This window comes from Heloderma suspectum, chromosome 10 (assembly GCF_057233095.1).
Source record: "Heloderma suspectum isolate Gila_16-S chromosome 10, 16-S_ref, whole genome shotgun sequence".
Taxonomy (NCBI): Eukaryota; Metazoa; Chordata; class Lepidosauria; order Squamata; family Helodermatidae; genus Heloderma; species Heloderma suspectum.
The window spans coordinates 4,297,709-4,313,317 of NC_139467.1; the positions used below are offsets into that span (position 1 = coordinate 4,297,709).

Below are 15,609 nucleotides of genomic sequence, written 5' to 3' on the forward strand. Positions count from 1 at the left end.
TCTAGGTTATTTTAAAAACCAATGTCTATTTCCTGGGGATTGTAATTATGTTAGTTTTATTGTAAACGAGCTAGAGTCACTTGATGGGATAAATAGATGTGGTAAATAACCATGCTTATGTGGAAGTAAATCCAGTTGATTTCAGCGAGACTTGCTCTCGCATAAGCGTGTTTAGGATTGCAGCCTAAATTGCCATATCTTCAGAGGTTTGCAAGGGGCAGCGCTGGAGGGACTTTGAAGGGGGCAGGTGCTGCGATTAGCATACAGCTGGAGCAATCCTGCTGCTCTTATGAAGCCCCCTTCCTCCCCCCCCACCCCCACGTTTCAATGTGAATAAAACACTACTGTATGGCTCCACCAGCCAGGAAGGGTTCCTTCAGTTGTTTATTAACATTTACAGAGGGGAGAGATTTTTTTAAAATAAAAGTTTGGGGGAACCAAGACAAAAGCCCTTGTACCGAATGGACAATTGGAATGCTTTGCAACAGGGAAAGAGGAGGTGATGTGACCACCTGGCTTAAAGGTAGTTTCTAGCGGGGGGGGGGGGAGATGCAGGCTGTATTTAAGGAACTTTCCAGAAAAGCTTGTGGAACAGCCTTTCCCAACTTGGGTCCCTCCAGCTATGTTGGACTACGAGTCCCATCACCCCCAGCTGTGGCTGTTGAAGTTGTTGCTGGGCAGAAATTTCTCCCCTCTGCCCCGAAAGCTTTATGTCCGGGGGGGGGGGGAGCTTTGCCCCCTTCTTTTTCTGCAAGATTGAATGTTTTATTAGTGCATTCCCCAAATTTTCTATTCTTCCTTATCAAGCTCTACAAAAATTATGAAATACTTTTGTGGTTATCCCCTCCCCGCAAACGCTTGAGCTGGTGTGTTTCTCGTGGTTCCCTAATTTTAAGTGAGACAAACACTTCATCAAGAGAAGGACACGAAGAGGTGGAGAGCAGATGGGGGCGCCATTCCCTCCCCGTGGGTCTTTATCTGTAGCAACTGCCTAGCAGGCAGACATTCAGCAGGTGTAGTTTTCCCCATCTCCATTCTGAGAAAGGACACCTCTGCCGTGTTCCTGCCTGTCCTGCAGTGGGCAACTTTGGCCCACAGCTCCCATGAGCCCTTGCCAGCAGAGCCAATGGCGGGGGGTGATGGGCGAGGAGGGCCAACAGTCGAGAAGACCACAAGTTGCCTGCCCCCGAGCTTCAGACACAGAAAGCAAGTAGCAAGGCAGCGCGAGGAGTATCCACGCCGAGCAGGAGTAAGTACTGAGCCGCAGAAGTCGACCTTCGGGCAAAGCGCCGTCTGCCAGCCTGGCCTACCCCACAGGGTTGTCAGGGGGATACCGCAGAAGGGGGGAACCATGGATGCTGCCTGAGGGGTGTGCGCGCATCAGCCCTTCCTGCTCTATCCATCGCCGCCGCCGCCCGCCCCCGGGAGGCCCAGGCGCCCTGCCTCCCGCTCTCGAGCCGGCCTCCGGGGTCGCGCGCTGCGGAGCGGCCATCTCTCTAGGAAGAGGAGTGGGCGGGGGGGGAGGGGGCCCAGGCGTCGGGTCGCTCCGCCCGCCCCCGGAGGAGCCCCGCGGGGCGCGGCCTCGGATCACAGGGGCGGAGCCCGAGCCGCCCGGGGGCTAAAAGGCCGGGGAGCCGCTCGCTCCTTCCATTCATCGGCTGCGCGCGCGTGGCTCGGCGCTGCTCCGCCGCTCAGGTCCCCAGCCCGCCCCGGGGCGCCCCGGCTGCAGCAGCCCCCGCGCCCCCGCGCCGCCGCCTCCAGTCTTGCTGCCGCCGGGGACGACGACGGCGCTCCCCTCCTCGCCCCGGCGCGCGCGTCCTCCCTGCACCCGGCGCGCCTTCGCCGCGGGCCGGGCCGGGCCGGGCCGGGCTCCGCGGGCCCCGCGGCGCGCCCTCCGCCCCTCCCGCCGGCCTGGGCCACCGCAGCCTCATGGCCCTCCCGCTCCTCTTCTCCGGCGTCCTCGCCCTGCTCGGCGCCCAGCTGGTGAGTGCGCGGCCGCGGCGGAGGGACCGGGCCCTCCCCGGGGAGCGCGCGCGCTCGCCCCGCCGCAGGCTTTGCGCTGCGCTTCCCTGCCGCGCGCGTGGGGCCGCGGGGTTCTGGCCGCTTTAGGTGGACCCGAGTTGTGACTTCCGACGCCTGTTCGCGGTTACGTTAGCTTGACCCGAGTTCGAGAGGGGTGACTTCCGCGCGCGTGTGGATTCGCGGTTGGTGACCATAAAACTAGGAGCGGGTCGCTGTGGGTTACTCCGGATAAATCGAGTGAAAATCGGCCCGCGGGCTTGTGAGTGAGGTGGAGGTAGTCGGATATCTTGCTCGAGGACTGGTCTTTGAGTGGAAGATTGGCCACCACGGGTATGCGAATTTGGGGAAGGATTAGGCAGGGGCGCCAAGTCTTATTTGACAGGCCAGCCGGGCTGGATGCGACCCGAAGGCCTCCCGCAAGGCGCTCACAATAAAGTGGAGGGGGCTTAAGACGTTTAGAAAAGTTTCTAGTCCTCGTTACTGAGTGCGTGGGAAATATATGCAGCCTCTTGGATGGCTGCTCATCTGCAGCTGGGCTCTGCAGTGTAGACATTTCTCCTCCCTACGTTAAGTGTCAATATGAATCTTGATTTTGTGTATGACTACCTGTATCATATAAGTCATGGGAGTAGGAGGAAGTTTTCAAAGCAGTGAGTTTTCGGAGTGGCCCAAACCTTAGAAGACATGCATGGATGTATGTGTACAGGCATGTGAAGCACAACTGCTATTATCCTTAGAAGTTTTTTATTCTGCATTTATAACAAAATAAGATTTTGATCAGACACATTAAAAAGGAAACACTTTATAAGTGGGTTTGCCCAATGGAATCAATTCATCCAGATAATAGGAAATGCCCTTTAAGCCATGAACATGCGAAGAGATTAAAAGGGCAAAATCTGGAAACTTGTTTTCTGCTGGAGTATTAAAAAAAAAAAAAATACAACACACTGGGTGTGCATGTTCACCAAAACGAAGGTTTGGGAATTATCCTGGACGGTTTTCATAGTGGGAGAAGAGCTTGTCACCTAAAACAAGAGGTGCTGGTGCTGAAGTCTGCCTCGGGACTTTATCCTATGAGCCCCCTGACCATAGGTACTTAGGGGCTGGCTGTATATCTCACTGGTGAGGGAGAGGCCTTTGTATACGTTCAGGATTCTTCTTAGCTCCAGAAGAGCTGTTGCCTGTTCTCTCATACAAAATACACACCCACACCTGTGAGCCCCTAAGAAGCTTCTTGCTCAATCTCGTTGAGGGGTGGGAGGGCCGCTTTTAAACTTTTGCCTTTGGGACCCTCTTCTTCCGAACTCTGTGCCAGCCATCTGTTAGAGCAGATGAGTGTATGGATTTTTTGTGTGTGCAATGGTGCATGCTTGGCTGCTGAGCATGAGAATTTGTGGGCTTTGGCAAATAGGCATTAAAAATGATCGAGCAGAAATAATTCCCCCTTCCCCTGACCCCTGCTGTCCTGGCAGCAGTCTAGGCATTGGCCTGAAGGACAGGAGGAATGGAACAGTTCCTTCGGTCAGCTGCTGCAACTGGAGGCACTGGGGTGGGCGTGTTTTGCAACCTTCTGTAGCTGTCTTGTGACACCACCCGCTGGGAGTTCTTACCCCACAGTCTGAGGCCCTAGACATGGACAGCTACTTAGAGTTAGCAGGGCTGTAATACAGGCATAGATTTGGAGTTGTTGATTTGTGGTGGTTGCATTACCCCCTTCTCTCTGGGGTTGTCAAGCTGTTTATCTTTTAATCACACTTTGTAAAACATTTTCTTCCTTCTACTGTGCGTGCGTGTGTGTGTGTGTGTGTGTGTGTGTGTGGGGAGATTCACTTTCTTGCATGCACCTTACCCAGCCCCTTCATGCATCTGGCTTTTTCTACAATCAATTAGTCTTTCAGGTGCCGCATAACTGCATTATCCTCCCCAATCAATTATGCCTTGTTGAAAAGCAAGAGCTGGAGCTACGTTCTGGCCTCATCCTCTTAGGGAAGTGTAATTCATTGGAGCTTAGGAGCTTGCATAAGATTAGGCTGTTAGCCAGGATTCTTTAACTTCTCCAGTACTCTGGCCTTACGTGGGGTGGGAGGTGTCTTTATGGGATATTGGGAGACTCTATGGTTTAGGGAGCCACTTGAAGGATGAGGTAGCTCGCTGTGGATTCAGCGGGGGGAATCAGGAGAACTTCTTGGAAGTAATGTGAAATGGTGGGTGGGACAGAACATTTCCGGAAGAGACAGAGTATACCTGTTTGCCATTTGCACGAGGGGGTGCAATGATGTCCATAAAAACAGTCTTTATGGTCCCTCCGGGGAGCTAGCCTCCTTGCCAAATCAACACGCGCACATCCGCAGACTCAGCCAGGGTACATTTAAAAATAGGGTGGGATTTGTGGGGCATACTAGTTGGGGCAGAGGGATGCTGGCTGGGGCATGCTGAGAGCTGTAGGACTTTCCTCTGTCTAAGCATGTATAGGATTGCACCCCAAATGAGTTAATTTGTCTTCTCCCACTGCCTGGGTGCCCCATGGAAGGAGCCTGGTAGGAAGGAGTAAGGATAGGAGCTTAATGGGAGAGGGTGTATGTGTGAGTAAGTGCAACAGGAAGTTACCTCTCCTGTGTTAACTGGTTTCCTTTTTCCGCCCCCACAGGCTGAGGAAGCTGGCGTGTTTGAACTCCAGGTGCACTCCTTCACCACGAGCAGCCCCCGAAGCTTGTGCCATGGCGCCCACCCCTGCCGCCTCTTCTTCCGTGTCTGCCTCAAACATGCCCAAGCCATTGTGTCTCCGGAACCCCCCTGCACCTTCGGGGCAGCCCTGAGTGACATTGTCCCTGCCGATCGCAGTGCTGTGGCCACCAGTGGGCCCATCCGTGTCCCTTTCCACTTCAAGTGGCCGGTGAGATCCTTCCCAGCCCTACACACTCCGGACATCTCCTTTGATACCTGGGAGTGGCTATGAAGCCTCGACACTCCTTCCACCCCCAGCACCCCCTGGCCTCATTTCATTCTTCTGGTGTCCAGTGGCTTTGCACCCCTTTCCTTCGTTAGCTTCTTCATGAGTTCTGTACCATGCCTATTTTAATTATAGTGAATGTGCCTTTTCTGGCTCATGCTGGCCTGGTTCACACATAATACTGACCCATGATATATTTAAACCATGGTTTGTTGTCCTACCCAGGGTTTGTGTAGCAGACATTCAGACAAATCATGGTTTCTTTTCTCAGTCCTTGGGTCATTTATTTCCCTCATCCTTTGCCCATTCACTCCTTGTATTCCAACTGCCTTTGTGGCACTGCTGTTACTGGAATGTAGAAATGTTGGGGGTTTTTGACCATTCTTGCCCACTGCTTCTGAAGCCTGGCAAAACCCATAAACAACCCATGATTCTGGGTTTGCATGTAACGACAACACGTGGTTTAAAAAACCCACAGTTCACAACCTAACAACAAATCATAGGTTTTCTTCGTGGGTTGTTCAGGCTTAACAACCCATAGTTAACTTATAGTTCTGGGTTCACAGGTAACAACAACCCATGATTCAACAAGCCATGGCTAATTAAACCTTGGTTTGTTAACATGTGGACCAGTCCACTTTGTTCTTGCTTCTTTGCTTTAGTGAATAACCAGAAGAGTTGGAAAAAGCAGGGGGAGGGATTTGAGAAGGGATGTACATGTGCCCATTTTCCAGTTGTTTGGAAACCGATCTATCACAGTGGTCAACAAGATGCCTCTGGGAAGCCCCGCAGCAACTGCTATCTGGTGGCATGCTGCCTCTGAACCCTCGGCGGTAGCTTAGGCAGACAAGGACTGGCCTGGGGTAACCACCTAAGTTTTGTGACTCAGTAGGGATTTGACCCCAGCTTTTTCTCAGTTAAATTCTACAATATTCCCATTTGGCCACGCAGTAGGAAGTTATCAGAGGTGCTTTTGTCTCTGCCTTGTCTGGCTCCTGTGCATCAAACTGATGCATTGAATCCCATGTGGGTGCTTGTAGAACCTGCTTTTGGGAATAAAGGCCAGTGTAATTCAAATATCAAAACTGGAATTTTCCCTTGGAATTAGGGATGCTGTGTTTACATTGATTAATTGATTTAGAAACTTTTTGATCTATTGAAAAGGTTCCCCTTATTTAGGCCATAGATTTTTTTTTAAGCTAATTTTAATGGAAGAACTTCCAAAAATTCTGGGTAGCAGGTAGAATCTTAGAATTCTTCACTCGCATATATGTTGGCACACCTGGTGTGATATGTGTGTGTATCATCTAAAAAGAAGTAAATGTGTTTTTCCCTTCAGTGGAATAGTTCAGGGGTAGGTTGAAGGTAGATTGTGACGTGTAGATCTCTGGGTGATCCTGTGGTAAGTGGGTGAGGTTTTCTGACTCCCAGTTGTCTCACAATAGTGGCAACTACTCCCACTGCCCCCAAGTTAGGTTGCTGAAAAGGAAGAGGGGGATGGGGGGAACTAGGAATGGATTTTTGTGGGAAAGGACTTGGTTCTGGTACTTGCCACAAATTCTTGGCCTGAGAATGTCTTCAAAGACACCCTGTTCCTTAATTCTTAGCATGTGTCTACCTGCCTGAGCCACTGTTTTGCACCTGGCTCCAGTTGGTAGACTTCAGGGCTCTAATAAAACCCCCTGAAGTAGATCTCTGAAGCCTGCCCTAGTGTAGTCATATGAAAACGCATGCAGGTTGAACACTTCTGAGTTTTTCATATGGGTTTTTCATTTAAGCAATCTGATTAAGACTTCTTCGGCCAAGTGATGCCCCTACAAAGATATTGAACTTTGCTTGTTCTGGCATAGCAGGGAGCATCAGTAATAAAATACGCTCAAATTAAAAAACACTTGATTTCAATATTTGCATGTAGCTCTAAAGGTGCCCCTCCATGGCATCCCACACAACGGAGCCTTCTCCTCGGGAGGGAATGAAAGGAATCCTACTTGTCCCAGTGGTGGGAGAGGGTAGCCATTGCTTTTGGGGGACTCTTAAAAATCTTTTCTGTTGAATTGGTGTATTCTGTTCTCCTAGCTGCAGTTTATTTTATTTCTATACTGCCCAATGTCTGAAGCTCTCTGGGCGGTTGTTGCTTTTATATTTTTCTTTGGCTACCCTGGGTTTTAGTAAAGGGTGTCATTAAAAATATTTTTTAAATAGACTGATAAGAAATTTGGAGGGTATTGTGAATGGGGTGGGTTGACAGGGCTGAGGGAGGGGAGTCCAGTCAGCATGTGGAGCTGTGGAGGAGACCTCAGAGGAGCCAACAGAAGCCAACTCAGTTGGCTACATACATGCACTCCGCGAGGGTGTCAACTGACAACACCAGACTCCATGTTCCTGCTAGACAGAGAGCAACCCAGAAATCCTCCCCTGCCAATGGCTGCCCAAGTCCAGCCTGAGGCCTTGTCCCAGAGCAAGACCAGATTGAGAGGGTGGGACACATGAACCCCCCAAATGTATACATTCAGTGTGTGGAGGGGTTGAGGCCTACAAGTCCTGCTGCCACTGCAGCCTCTGGCTATAGTCAGAATGGGCCTTACATGAAGACGGCCTAGCCTTGCAGTGGCCGAGAGTGAGTGGTAAGGGAGACGTGGCCAGTGAGCACAGTGGCAGGTGTGGCTGAGCGGCATGGCCCTGCAACCCCCTAACGTGTTGCATGAAGGTGTGTGTGGGAGTCCTGGGTACCCCCGCCCCCCTTGAGCGAGGCCCCCTCAGCCCAGTGTTCAGTCTAGATTATTTTAAAACTGGACAGTGGCTGCTGTTTTCAGCTAGGCCTGCTTCAGCGTTGCTCCAGTGAAGCTCCGAACGCTCTTGTTAATACCTCTGTATAGCTTTCCCTTCACCATGATTTCATTCATTTAATCCTATATAATCCCATCGTGTGGGAGGCTCAGATTAGAAAATACCGAATTCTGGAAAGGTTGTGCTCAAATGCACCAAGTCCCAAACTTGAGGCCTTTGGAATTTGGTACCGCCTGCTTCAATGAACCCAGATCTCATAGCTCTGTGTGGCAGAAGCTATACAAACAACAAATATTAGCTAACGAAAATGCAGAGAATTATTTTTTAAGCAAGTTCACCTCATTTTTATTTCAAAAGTAGTTTGAAGAAGAAGGTGGAGCTGTTGTCCAAAGGGTGGGTGGTGGGGGTAAAAAACAAGACACTCACAGGATTCATTAAAATTGTTTGGATCCTAGTTATTTGGTATGGCCAGAAGAGGCCTGGCTACTTGGTTTTTGGTTTTGTGTGTGTGAATGTATTTTTAATGGTTTGTTATAATAAGTGTAAGCTCCCTCAGCAACATGCTTACAGGTTAAAAAGTGGGGTATAAATGTTGAGAATAGGGTTGACAAACTTCTCTTTACCTGGGGGCTACTCTGTGATAGTGAACCGGAGTCTGGAATTGTTCCATGCAAACTGACTCAGGAATGAAGATGGAACCATTTAATAGCAGAATTACAATAGATGGGCAAGGTTAATTGGGCAAAAAGTCTTTAAAAAAAAAAGAAAAGATGGATTTTAAAATTTCCCGGAGTTGCCCACCAATTAATACTGAACAGCTGTTGCACCAGAGGAAATTCTACATTGGTTATACAGCCATTGGTCAAAAAGCTGCTAGACATTCAAAATGCACTGAGAATTCAAATAGTTTATTCAGATTTTCTTTTCCCTTTTTTCTGCTCTGTGGTATGGTATTTATGGGCAAGGCACTCATATGGGAGCAGCTGGCACCCCCTACAGTAGCCTGTGCCAAGTATTAACACCCCACAGCAGAAAAGCAGCAGCATTTTGAACTGTGCCAAGCAATGAATTGGAGCCAATGCAGTTCTTTCAGTACCACTATCAACATTTCCTCCTCCCTATTATGAATTTTATTTCCTTTCCTCTGCTGCGTTTCCTCAAGTCTCATTTGTGATTTTCCTTCCCTTCTAGGGCACCTTCTCCCTCATTATCGAATCCTGGAGGGCTGAATCAGGAGAGCCATCCACAGGTATTTTTTTTTAACTAGTAATACACTGCAGGTGTTCAAAGTGCTGCCCACACAACAACCCCTGTAAAGTAGGCCAGCATTATTCAAAATAACGAAAGGAAATAACAAGGGAAAAAACAAAGAGTTCTTTATTCCTGGCATATATTGAGGCATATATACTGACCTTGACAGAATCTTTTTTCTTTTCTTTAAAGGAAAAGAGGCTCATATGTTGACTCTAAAACTGTTGATATCAAGTTAGTTTTTGGAAAGAATATATGCTAAGACAATCTAGTTTTTTGTCTTGAAGTTTTAGATATTGGTGAATATGGATGTTAGTAAGCCATCTGTTTAGATGATTTTTATGTCTTAGGAGAATGCCTTAGGTTAATCACATAGTTAGGGTTGCAGCTGTGTGCACATTCATTTATGCGTGTATATATAACACATTTGAAGTATATATAGTAGCTTCTGTATTACTGTGTCCGGTTCTGGGTGGTGCATTTTAAGGAAGACGTTGGCAAACGGCAGTGTATCCAGAGGAGGCTAACCAGATTGGTGAGCGGGTCTGGAAACCAAGACTTGTGAGGAATGGTTGAAAGAGCTGGGTATGTTTAGCCTGGAGAAGAGAACATTAAGGGGAGACAAGATAGCCCTCTTCAATTTTGTTTGGGCTGCCACACATAAAATGGAGCAGACTTGTTTTCTGTTGCTCCCAGGGGGCAGGACTAGAACTAATGGGGGGAAATTCTAGGGCAGTAGATCTTGGTTAAATATCAGGAAAAGGTTCCTAATAGTAAGAGCTGTTTGACAGTGGAACAGACCAGCCCTGGAGGTGGTGAGTTCTCCTTCACTAGAGGTAGTTAAGCAGCAGCCAGGAATGCTGTAGTTGCATCCTGCAATCAGGATCCTCAGTTGAGCAGCGGGTTGGGCTTGGTGATCTCTAAAGTCCTTTCCAACTGTCTGATTCTGTGGTTAATTATATTGAAAAATATGGATGGTGAACATGCTGGGGATGACAGCGACTGGGATTTTTCCAACGAAGTTAGGAACATGGGAAGCTGCCTTATCCTGAGTCAGATCCTGGGTCCATCTAGCCCAGTATTATCGACACTGACTGTCAGCAACGACTCCAGGGTTTCAGGTAGGGTTTTTTTCCAGCCCTACCTGGAGATGGCAGGGATTGAACCTGGGACCCTCTGCATGCAAAGCAGGGGCTCCGCCACTGAGCCACGGCCTCTCCTGATTCTCTTCCCCCTGCTCCTCCACCGACTTGTATTATCCCCCATGTTGCAGATCTGGTGTGGGATAAAGTTGAAAGAAAAGTGACTTGCAAAAGGTCACTTAAGATGCAGTCCTATGCAAGCTTAGACAGAAAAAAGTCCTACAAATCCAAGCATTCCTCATTCAGCCACGTTGGGAGTTGTAGGACCTTTTTCTGTCTAAACTTGCAAAGGAGTGTGCTCCTAGTGAGTTTATGGCAAAGATGAGACATGAACTGGACATGTCCTGGCTAGCAGATCCCACCTGTGGCCACTGAGCTACATAAGTATGTAAGAGGAGCTCTGCTAGATCAGTCCACACTGATTTCACGCTGTCATAGCAAACACAGAGCCCTGGAAATAGTGGTTACCTTGCAATCAGTTGTCCATGTTGAGGGGTGTGTTCTTTTCTTGCACCTTGGGAAGCCAGTTAAAGTACGACGTGTGTGTCTGGTCATTAAAGTGTGACAGCTACGCTTGGATAGATTCAGGAAGAGCACAATCTGCAATCAGGATGTTTTCTTGAGGAAAATAATTCAGATTAGCATAGAATTCTTACATGAAATAAGATTTTCTTAAAACAAAATTTTAAAAGCTAGAGCTGAGAAGGAAGGAGATAACCAGTTGTTTTCCGGGCCAAATTCAAGGTGTTGGTTTTGACCTTTAAAACCCTATATGGTTCCGGCCCAGCCTACCTCAAGGAGCGCCTCCAGCAGCACCAGACAGGCCGCTTAACAAGATCAGCCTTGGATGGCCTTCTCTCTGTCCCATCAGCCAGGACAGCTAGACTGGTGGGGACGAGGGAGAGGGCCTTTTCTGTGGTGGCCCCCACTCTGTGGAACTCCCTCCCTAGGGAACTCCGCCATGCCCCCTCTTTAATGAGCTTCCGTCGTGCATTAACAACGTGGCTGTTCAGGCAGGCATTTGGGGTGGGTTAGGGTATTTTAGAAAATGTTTTTATTGTAGAATTTTATTGTTTTATTGTATGTTGTACATCGCCCAGAGTGGCTGGGTGACCAGCCAGATGGGTGATTAATAAATTAAATAATAAATAAATAAATAACCCTGTTTCCAGTATCTAGTAGAAGTGTTCTTTACTAGTGTAAAAAAGAGATTGAGCATGAACTTTATTAAAGTGGTATATATTTTTGCATGGGGAGGGGGGTAAAATAAATTCAGTGTAGAGCACCAACTGAGACTGTACACAGGAAGACTCTATGACAAGGTGTTGACAGTCTAGATAGATAGATAGTGTATGCCTTGGGGAGAGTAAGTGGTGTTGACATCAATCTATTTTGCTTGTAGGCTTTTGTATCTCTGTAGCAATTGAGCAGGCAAGAAATATCCCTCCTCTTCTGACACAAGCCTCAGTGCAGTGACAGGCACTGTAACAGGCAATAAGAACTCTGGAATATAATATGCCCCAACTTGTGCTTATGTAGTCTTTATTTTTAGTGTATGTCTGAATGGTACAGAAGTAACGTGTACCCTCCTGACAATGGTGCAGCTGGGGCTGGATCTCAGGGCTGAATTCCAGGGCCCCCAAATGACCGTCTAGAGAACAGCAGGTAATGGGGGCATTGGCCATCAGGCTCTGCATCAGCACCTGGCCAGGGCTGATGCTACTCACCACAGTATCCCTTATCATTTTTAAACACTTTAAAGTTGGGAGGCAGCCAGCTGGGCATGTACTTGGTTACAGAGGCTAATTTTACTTTAAATGTATCTTATCCTTTCTCTACAACAAGCAGGTGCTTATTCCCAAGTAAATGTATTTATGATAAGGGCAGCAGAAGCAAATTCCATTTTATTCCTGTAGTCATGATAGGGCTGTAATGTAAGAGTTTACATTGCAAAACTGCAAATGCTCAGAGTATTGGGTGTTGTTGTTGTTTTTTAAACCAGGGTTGGCAAACAGATTTTGTTTCCTTTTTTTGCTCTAACAGATCACAATTGTAGAACCTGTTGCGAAGCACAAAATTGCGCTGGGGAGAAGAGAAATGTTAGTTGTGTGCTTCATTGTGGAAGTAATGCACATGTTCACCTACAGCCCCTCCTCCCCTTAAGATAATGAAATCCAGGATCTAAAACGATTTGGCTGCACCACTACTTCTTGAATAGCCCCTACAGAAGTACCTAGTATGGGTTTGCTCATTTTTGTATGAACGTACCACTCTTTTAGGGCCGTGGTGGCTTAGTGGTTAAGATGCTGAACTGCAGACCGGAAGGTCGGCAGGACAGCAGTTCGAGACCCGAGTGCCGCGTGACGGAGTGAGCTCCCGTCTTCAGTCCCAGCTCCTGCCAACCTAGCAGTTCGAAAGCAAGAAATTGCAAGTAGATAAATAGGTACCGCCTTGGCGGGAAAGGTAACAGCGTTCCGTGCACCTCGGTGTTCAGTCATGCCGGCCACATGACCACGGAAGCGTACCACTCTTTTAGCATGCGTCTTCAACCCTGCACCTTCCAAGATCCTTTGATTTTCGGGTTCAGAGGTTTGAGCCTCATTTCTAGCTGGTGGTGTCTCTTTTTTTCCTTTCCCTGTCCCTCTCATTGCTTAACGGCCAACTCAACTGCCTACTTATCTTCCTCCCTGTTTCCCTTCCTCTAGAGGATGCCCAGAGGCTGATCAGCCGTTTGGCTACACGCCGCCGCTTGGCTGTGGGTGAGGATTGGTCGCAAGATGTGCAGCTGGGAGACCAGAGCGAGCTGCGATATTCCTACCACGTCACCTGTGACGAGCACTACTACGGGGAGAGCTGCTCTGACTACTGCCGGCCACGGGACGATACCTTTGGGCACTACACCTGTGATGAGCTGGGCAGCCGGATCTGCCTGGCAGGGTGGCGGGGCGAATACTGCTCCGAGCGTAAGTAGCCTTTAAGCAGAGGGAGATGCAGCAGCTGCAGCTGGAGCAATGGGAGAAAGGAGTTGAGTTCCAATCCTGATATTTCACTGGCATAGCTAAACAAGTGTGTTGGGCCAGCATGAGCTATCTCCCTGCATATGGGCTGTTAAAGTAGGGAGATACCAGTCCTTATTGTGAGACCCATCCCATGGGGGGAGAGGACTTTCACCCTCCCGCACTTGGAAAAAGCGCTTTCCTAACTAAGTCAGTCTTAAAAATAATAATACAATATATTTAACAATGGCTCGAATTTAATGTAAAACCATATGAAATTCTATTTGGGTGCAACTATACAGAGAGAGAAGGGTGTACAGGGCTCTCTAATGATGCCCTATGTAAATTTATGTGGGATCTTAGACTCTATCATGGGATTGGTCCTTTACCATGCTACGGTTATTAGGGAAGGGTTTAAAGTAGAATGGCCAGTTGATTATCAGGAGATTCAGGGCAGACAAAAAAGTACTTCTTTACACTATGCAAAATAAAAATATGGCATCCAGTGCCTCCAAATGAGAACATAGGAACTGCCTTATGCAGAGCCAGGCCATTGGTCTACCTAGCCCAGTACTGTTGACACCGACTGGCAGCAGTGGCTGTCTAGGGTTTCAGGCAGGGGTTTTTCCAGCCCCGCTTGGGGATGCTGTCGAGGATTGAACCTGGGACCTTTTGCATGAAAATCAGGGGCTGTACCACTGAGCTATGCTCCCTCCCCTATGTGGTGGTGGCCACTGTCTTAGATGGCTTTAAAAGAGGGTTAGGCAGATTCATGAGAGTGAGTCTGTTAATGACTCTTAGGGAGCAGTCCTATCGGGATCGACAGTCGCCTCCGTACCCGGGGGCAACTGCCTAGCCAGTGCAGCACAGGAGGAGTGGTGAGGAGCAGATCTCCTCCACGCTCCTGCTGCCCTGCTTTCGTGGCCAGACAGCTGATTTTGGCTGTCTGGACGTGGGACCTTAGAGCATGGAAAGGGGCGGCTGGATGACACATAGGCTGTGTCGTACCGGCACTTCCGACCTCCCCAGCCTGCCCCCAGGAACGCCCTGTTTCCCCTGCTTTTCCAAGCACAGGGCCGATCCGTGCTGACTACGAGGCGGCGTGGGAGGGGGTGGAGGTCGGTTCTCAGGAATCGACCTCGGAGCATGGGCTCGGAGCCACTGACTAGCGGCCATAGGATTGCACCCTTAAGGGAACAGCAAGAGGGGAAGGCACTTATGTGTCCCTAAACAGAAGAGAAAATATTCCCAGCTGCCTGAAAAAATGTTTTATTATAACCAACACGTTTCGGAAAGGACTTTCCTTCGTCAGGGGCTGCTTATCTTTCTCCAAATGCAAAATAACTTTCCAATGCTGCTTCTGTCTTAAAATGCTCAAAACAATTATTAACAGGAATTAGCCACGATGACTAAATGGAGCCTCTAGAGGCAGTATGCCTCTCAGTGCCAGTTCCAGGAGGGTAAAGGGGGGAGACTTGTCATCTTCATGCCCTGCTTGTTGGCATCCTGGTGGCATCCCCACTTTGGTTGTTGTTTTTTTTGTTGTTTTTTTTTAAATGAAAAGCAGTGTGGACACTTTCTGAAATAAATAAAATAAAATTTGGCTGGCCATTGGCGGAAATGGGATGCGAGACTAGATGGATGTCTGGCCTGATCCAGCAAGGTGATTCTTCTGTTTTTAATCATACTTCTTTCCTTCCAAGTCAAAATCTCCTGGAGGTATAAGTTCAAAAAAACCTGAAAGGTTAACAGCTCCTGCTGTAATATATGGTAGCTTTAAAAAAATGAAATGACAGTTTCCACAATGGGGATCGTTTTGATGCCAAAACCTTAACTGTGCACGGTCTCATTTCCCTCTGTTCCCTGCCTGCTCTTACTGCAGTCCACCTGCCCTTTTATTGAAATTCTCAAAATGTAAATAAAAGCACTGGGGGTGGGGGGTTGCACCCTTTTGAGGATCAGTTATGATCCCAAATTTGTAGGAGTCTACAAATTTACCTTAACCAAAGGATTCTGGCCTTAACCAAAGGATTCTGGCGTCGGCAGATCTGAAAATGGAGTGGCAGGGGGAGAGCAGACAGGAGTTTTAATACCTGGTGCAGTTAAAATGGTCAAGGGATTGCAGCGTCTTCAGTATAGGGTTGGGTCTGTTAAGTTTGGCGGGACACAAAGATCTATAGAATTATGAGCAGTGTGTGGGTGACATGGCTGAAACATTTCTTGCTCTTGCATTACTTGAACTCTGGTCACCCATTGATAGGCAGTAGGTTTAGTACTTCACACAGTACATAATTTAACTTCTGGAATTTGCTGGCACAAGGTGTGGCTATGGCTGTTAGCTTAGATGCCATTTAGAATGAATTAGAAGAATTAGAATTCTTCTCCCATATGCATTTACTGTCAACTGATATTAGCCATGATAGGTAACTGAAACAAATGGCTTGGATCCAAAGATAGGCAG

General features: G+C 48.2%; 1 protein-coding gene across 2 annotated transcripts in view; it reads left to right on the forward strand.

Moving 5' to 3' along the window:
• The first annotated feature begins 1,125 nt into the window (after nt 1-1,125).
• Nucleotides 1,126-15,609, forward strand: part of DLL3 (delta like canonical Notch ligand 3) — a 160,653-nt gene continuing 146,169 nt past the window's right edge. Inside the window, exons 1-4 of one of the 2 annotated variants that reach the window (XM_084814690.1) lie at nt 1,126-1,249; nt 4,670-4,915; nt 8,951-9,008; nt 12,858-13,115. In XM_084814690.1, the coding sequence (XP_084670816.1) occupies nt 1,127-1,249; nt 4,670-4,915; nt 8,951-9,008; nt 12,858-13,115 (685 nt within the window). In that variant the 5' untranslated portion in view covers nt 1,126. Of the gene's footprint in view, nt 1,250-1,519; nt 1,984-4,669; nt 4,916-8,950; nt 9,009-12,857; nt 13,116-15,609 lie in introns of those variants that run through there. The other variant, XM_084814691.1, reaches the window with a different exon arrangement.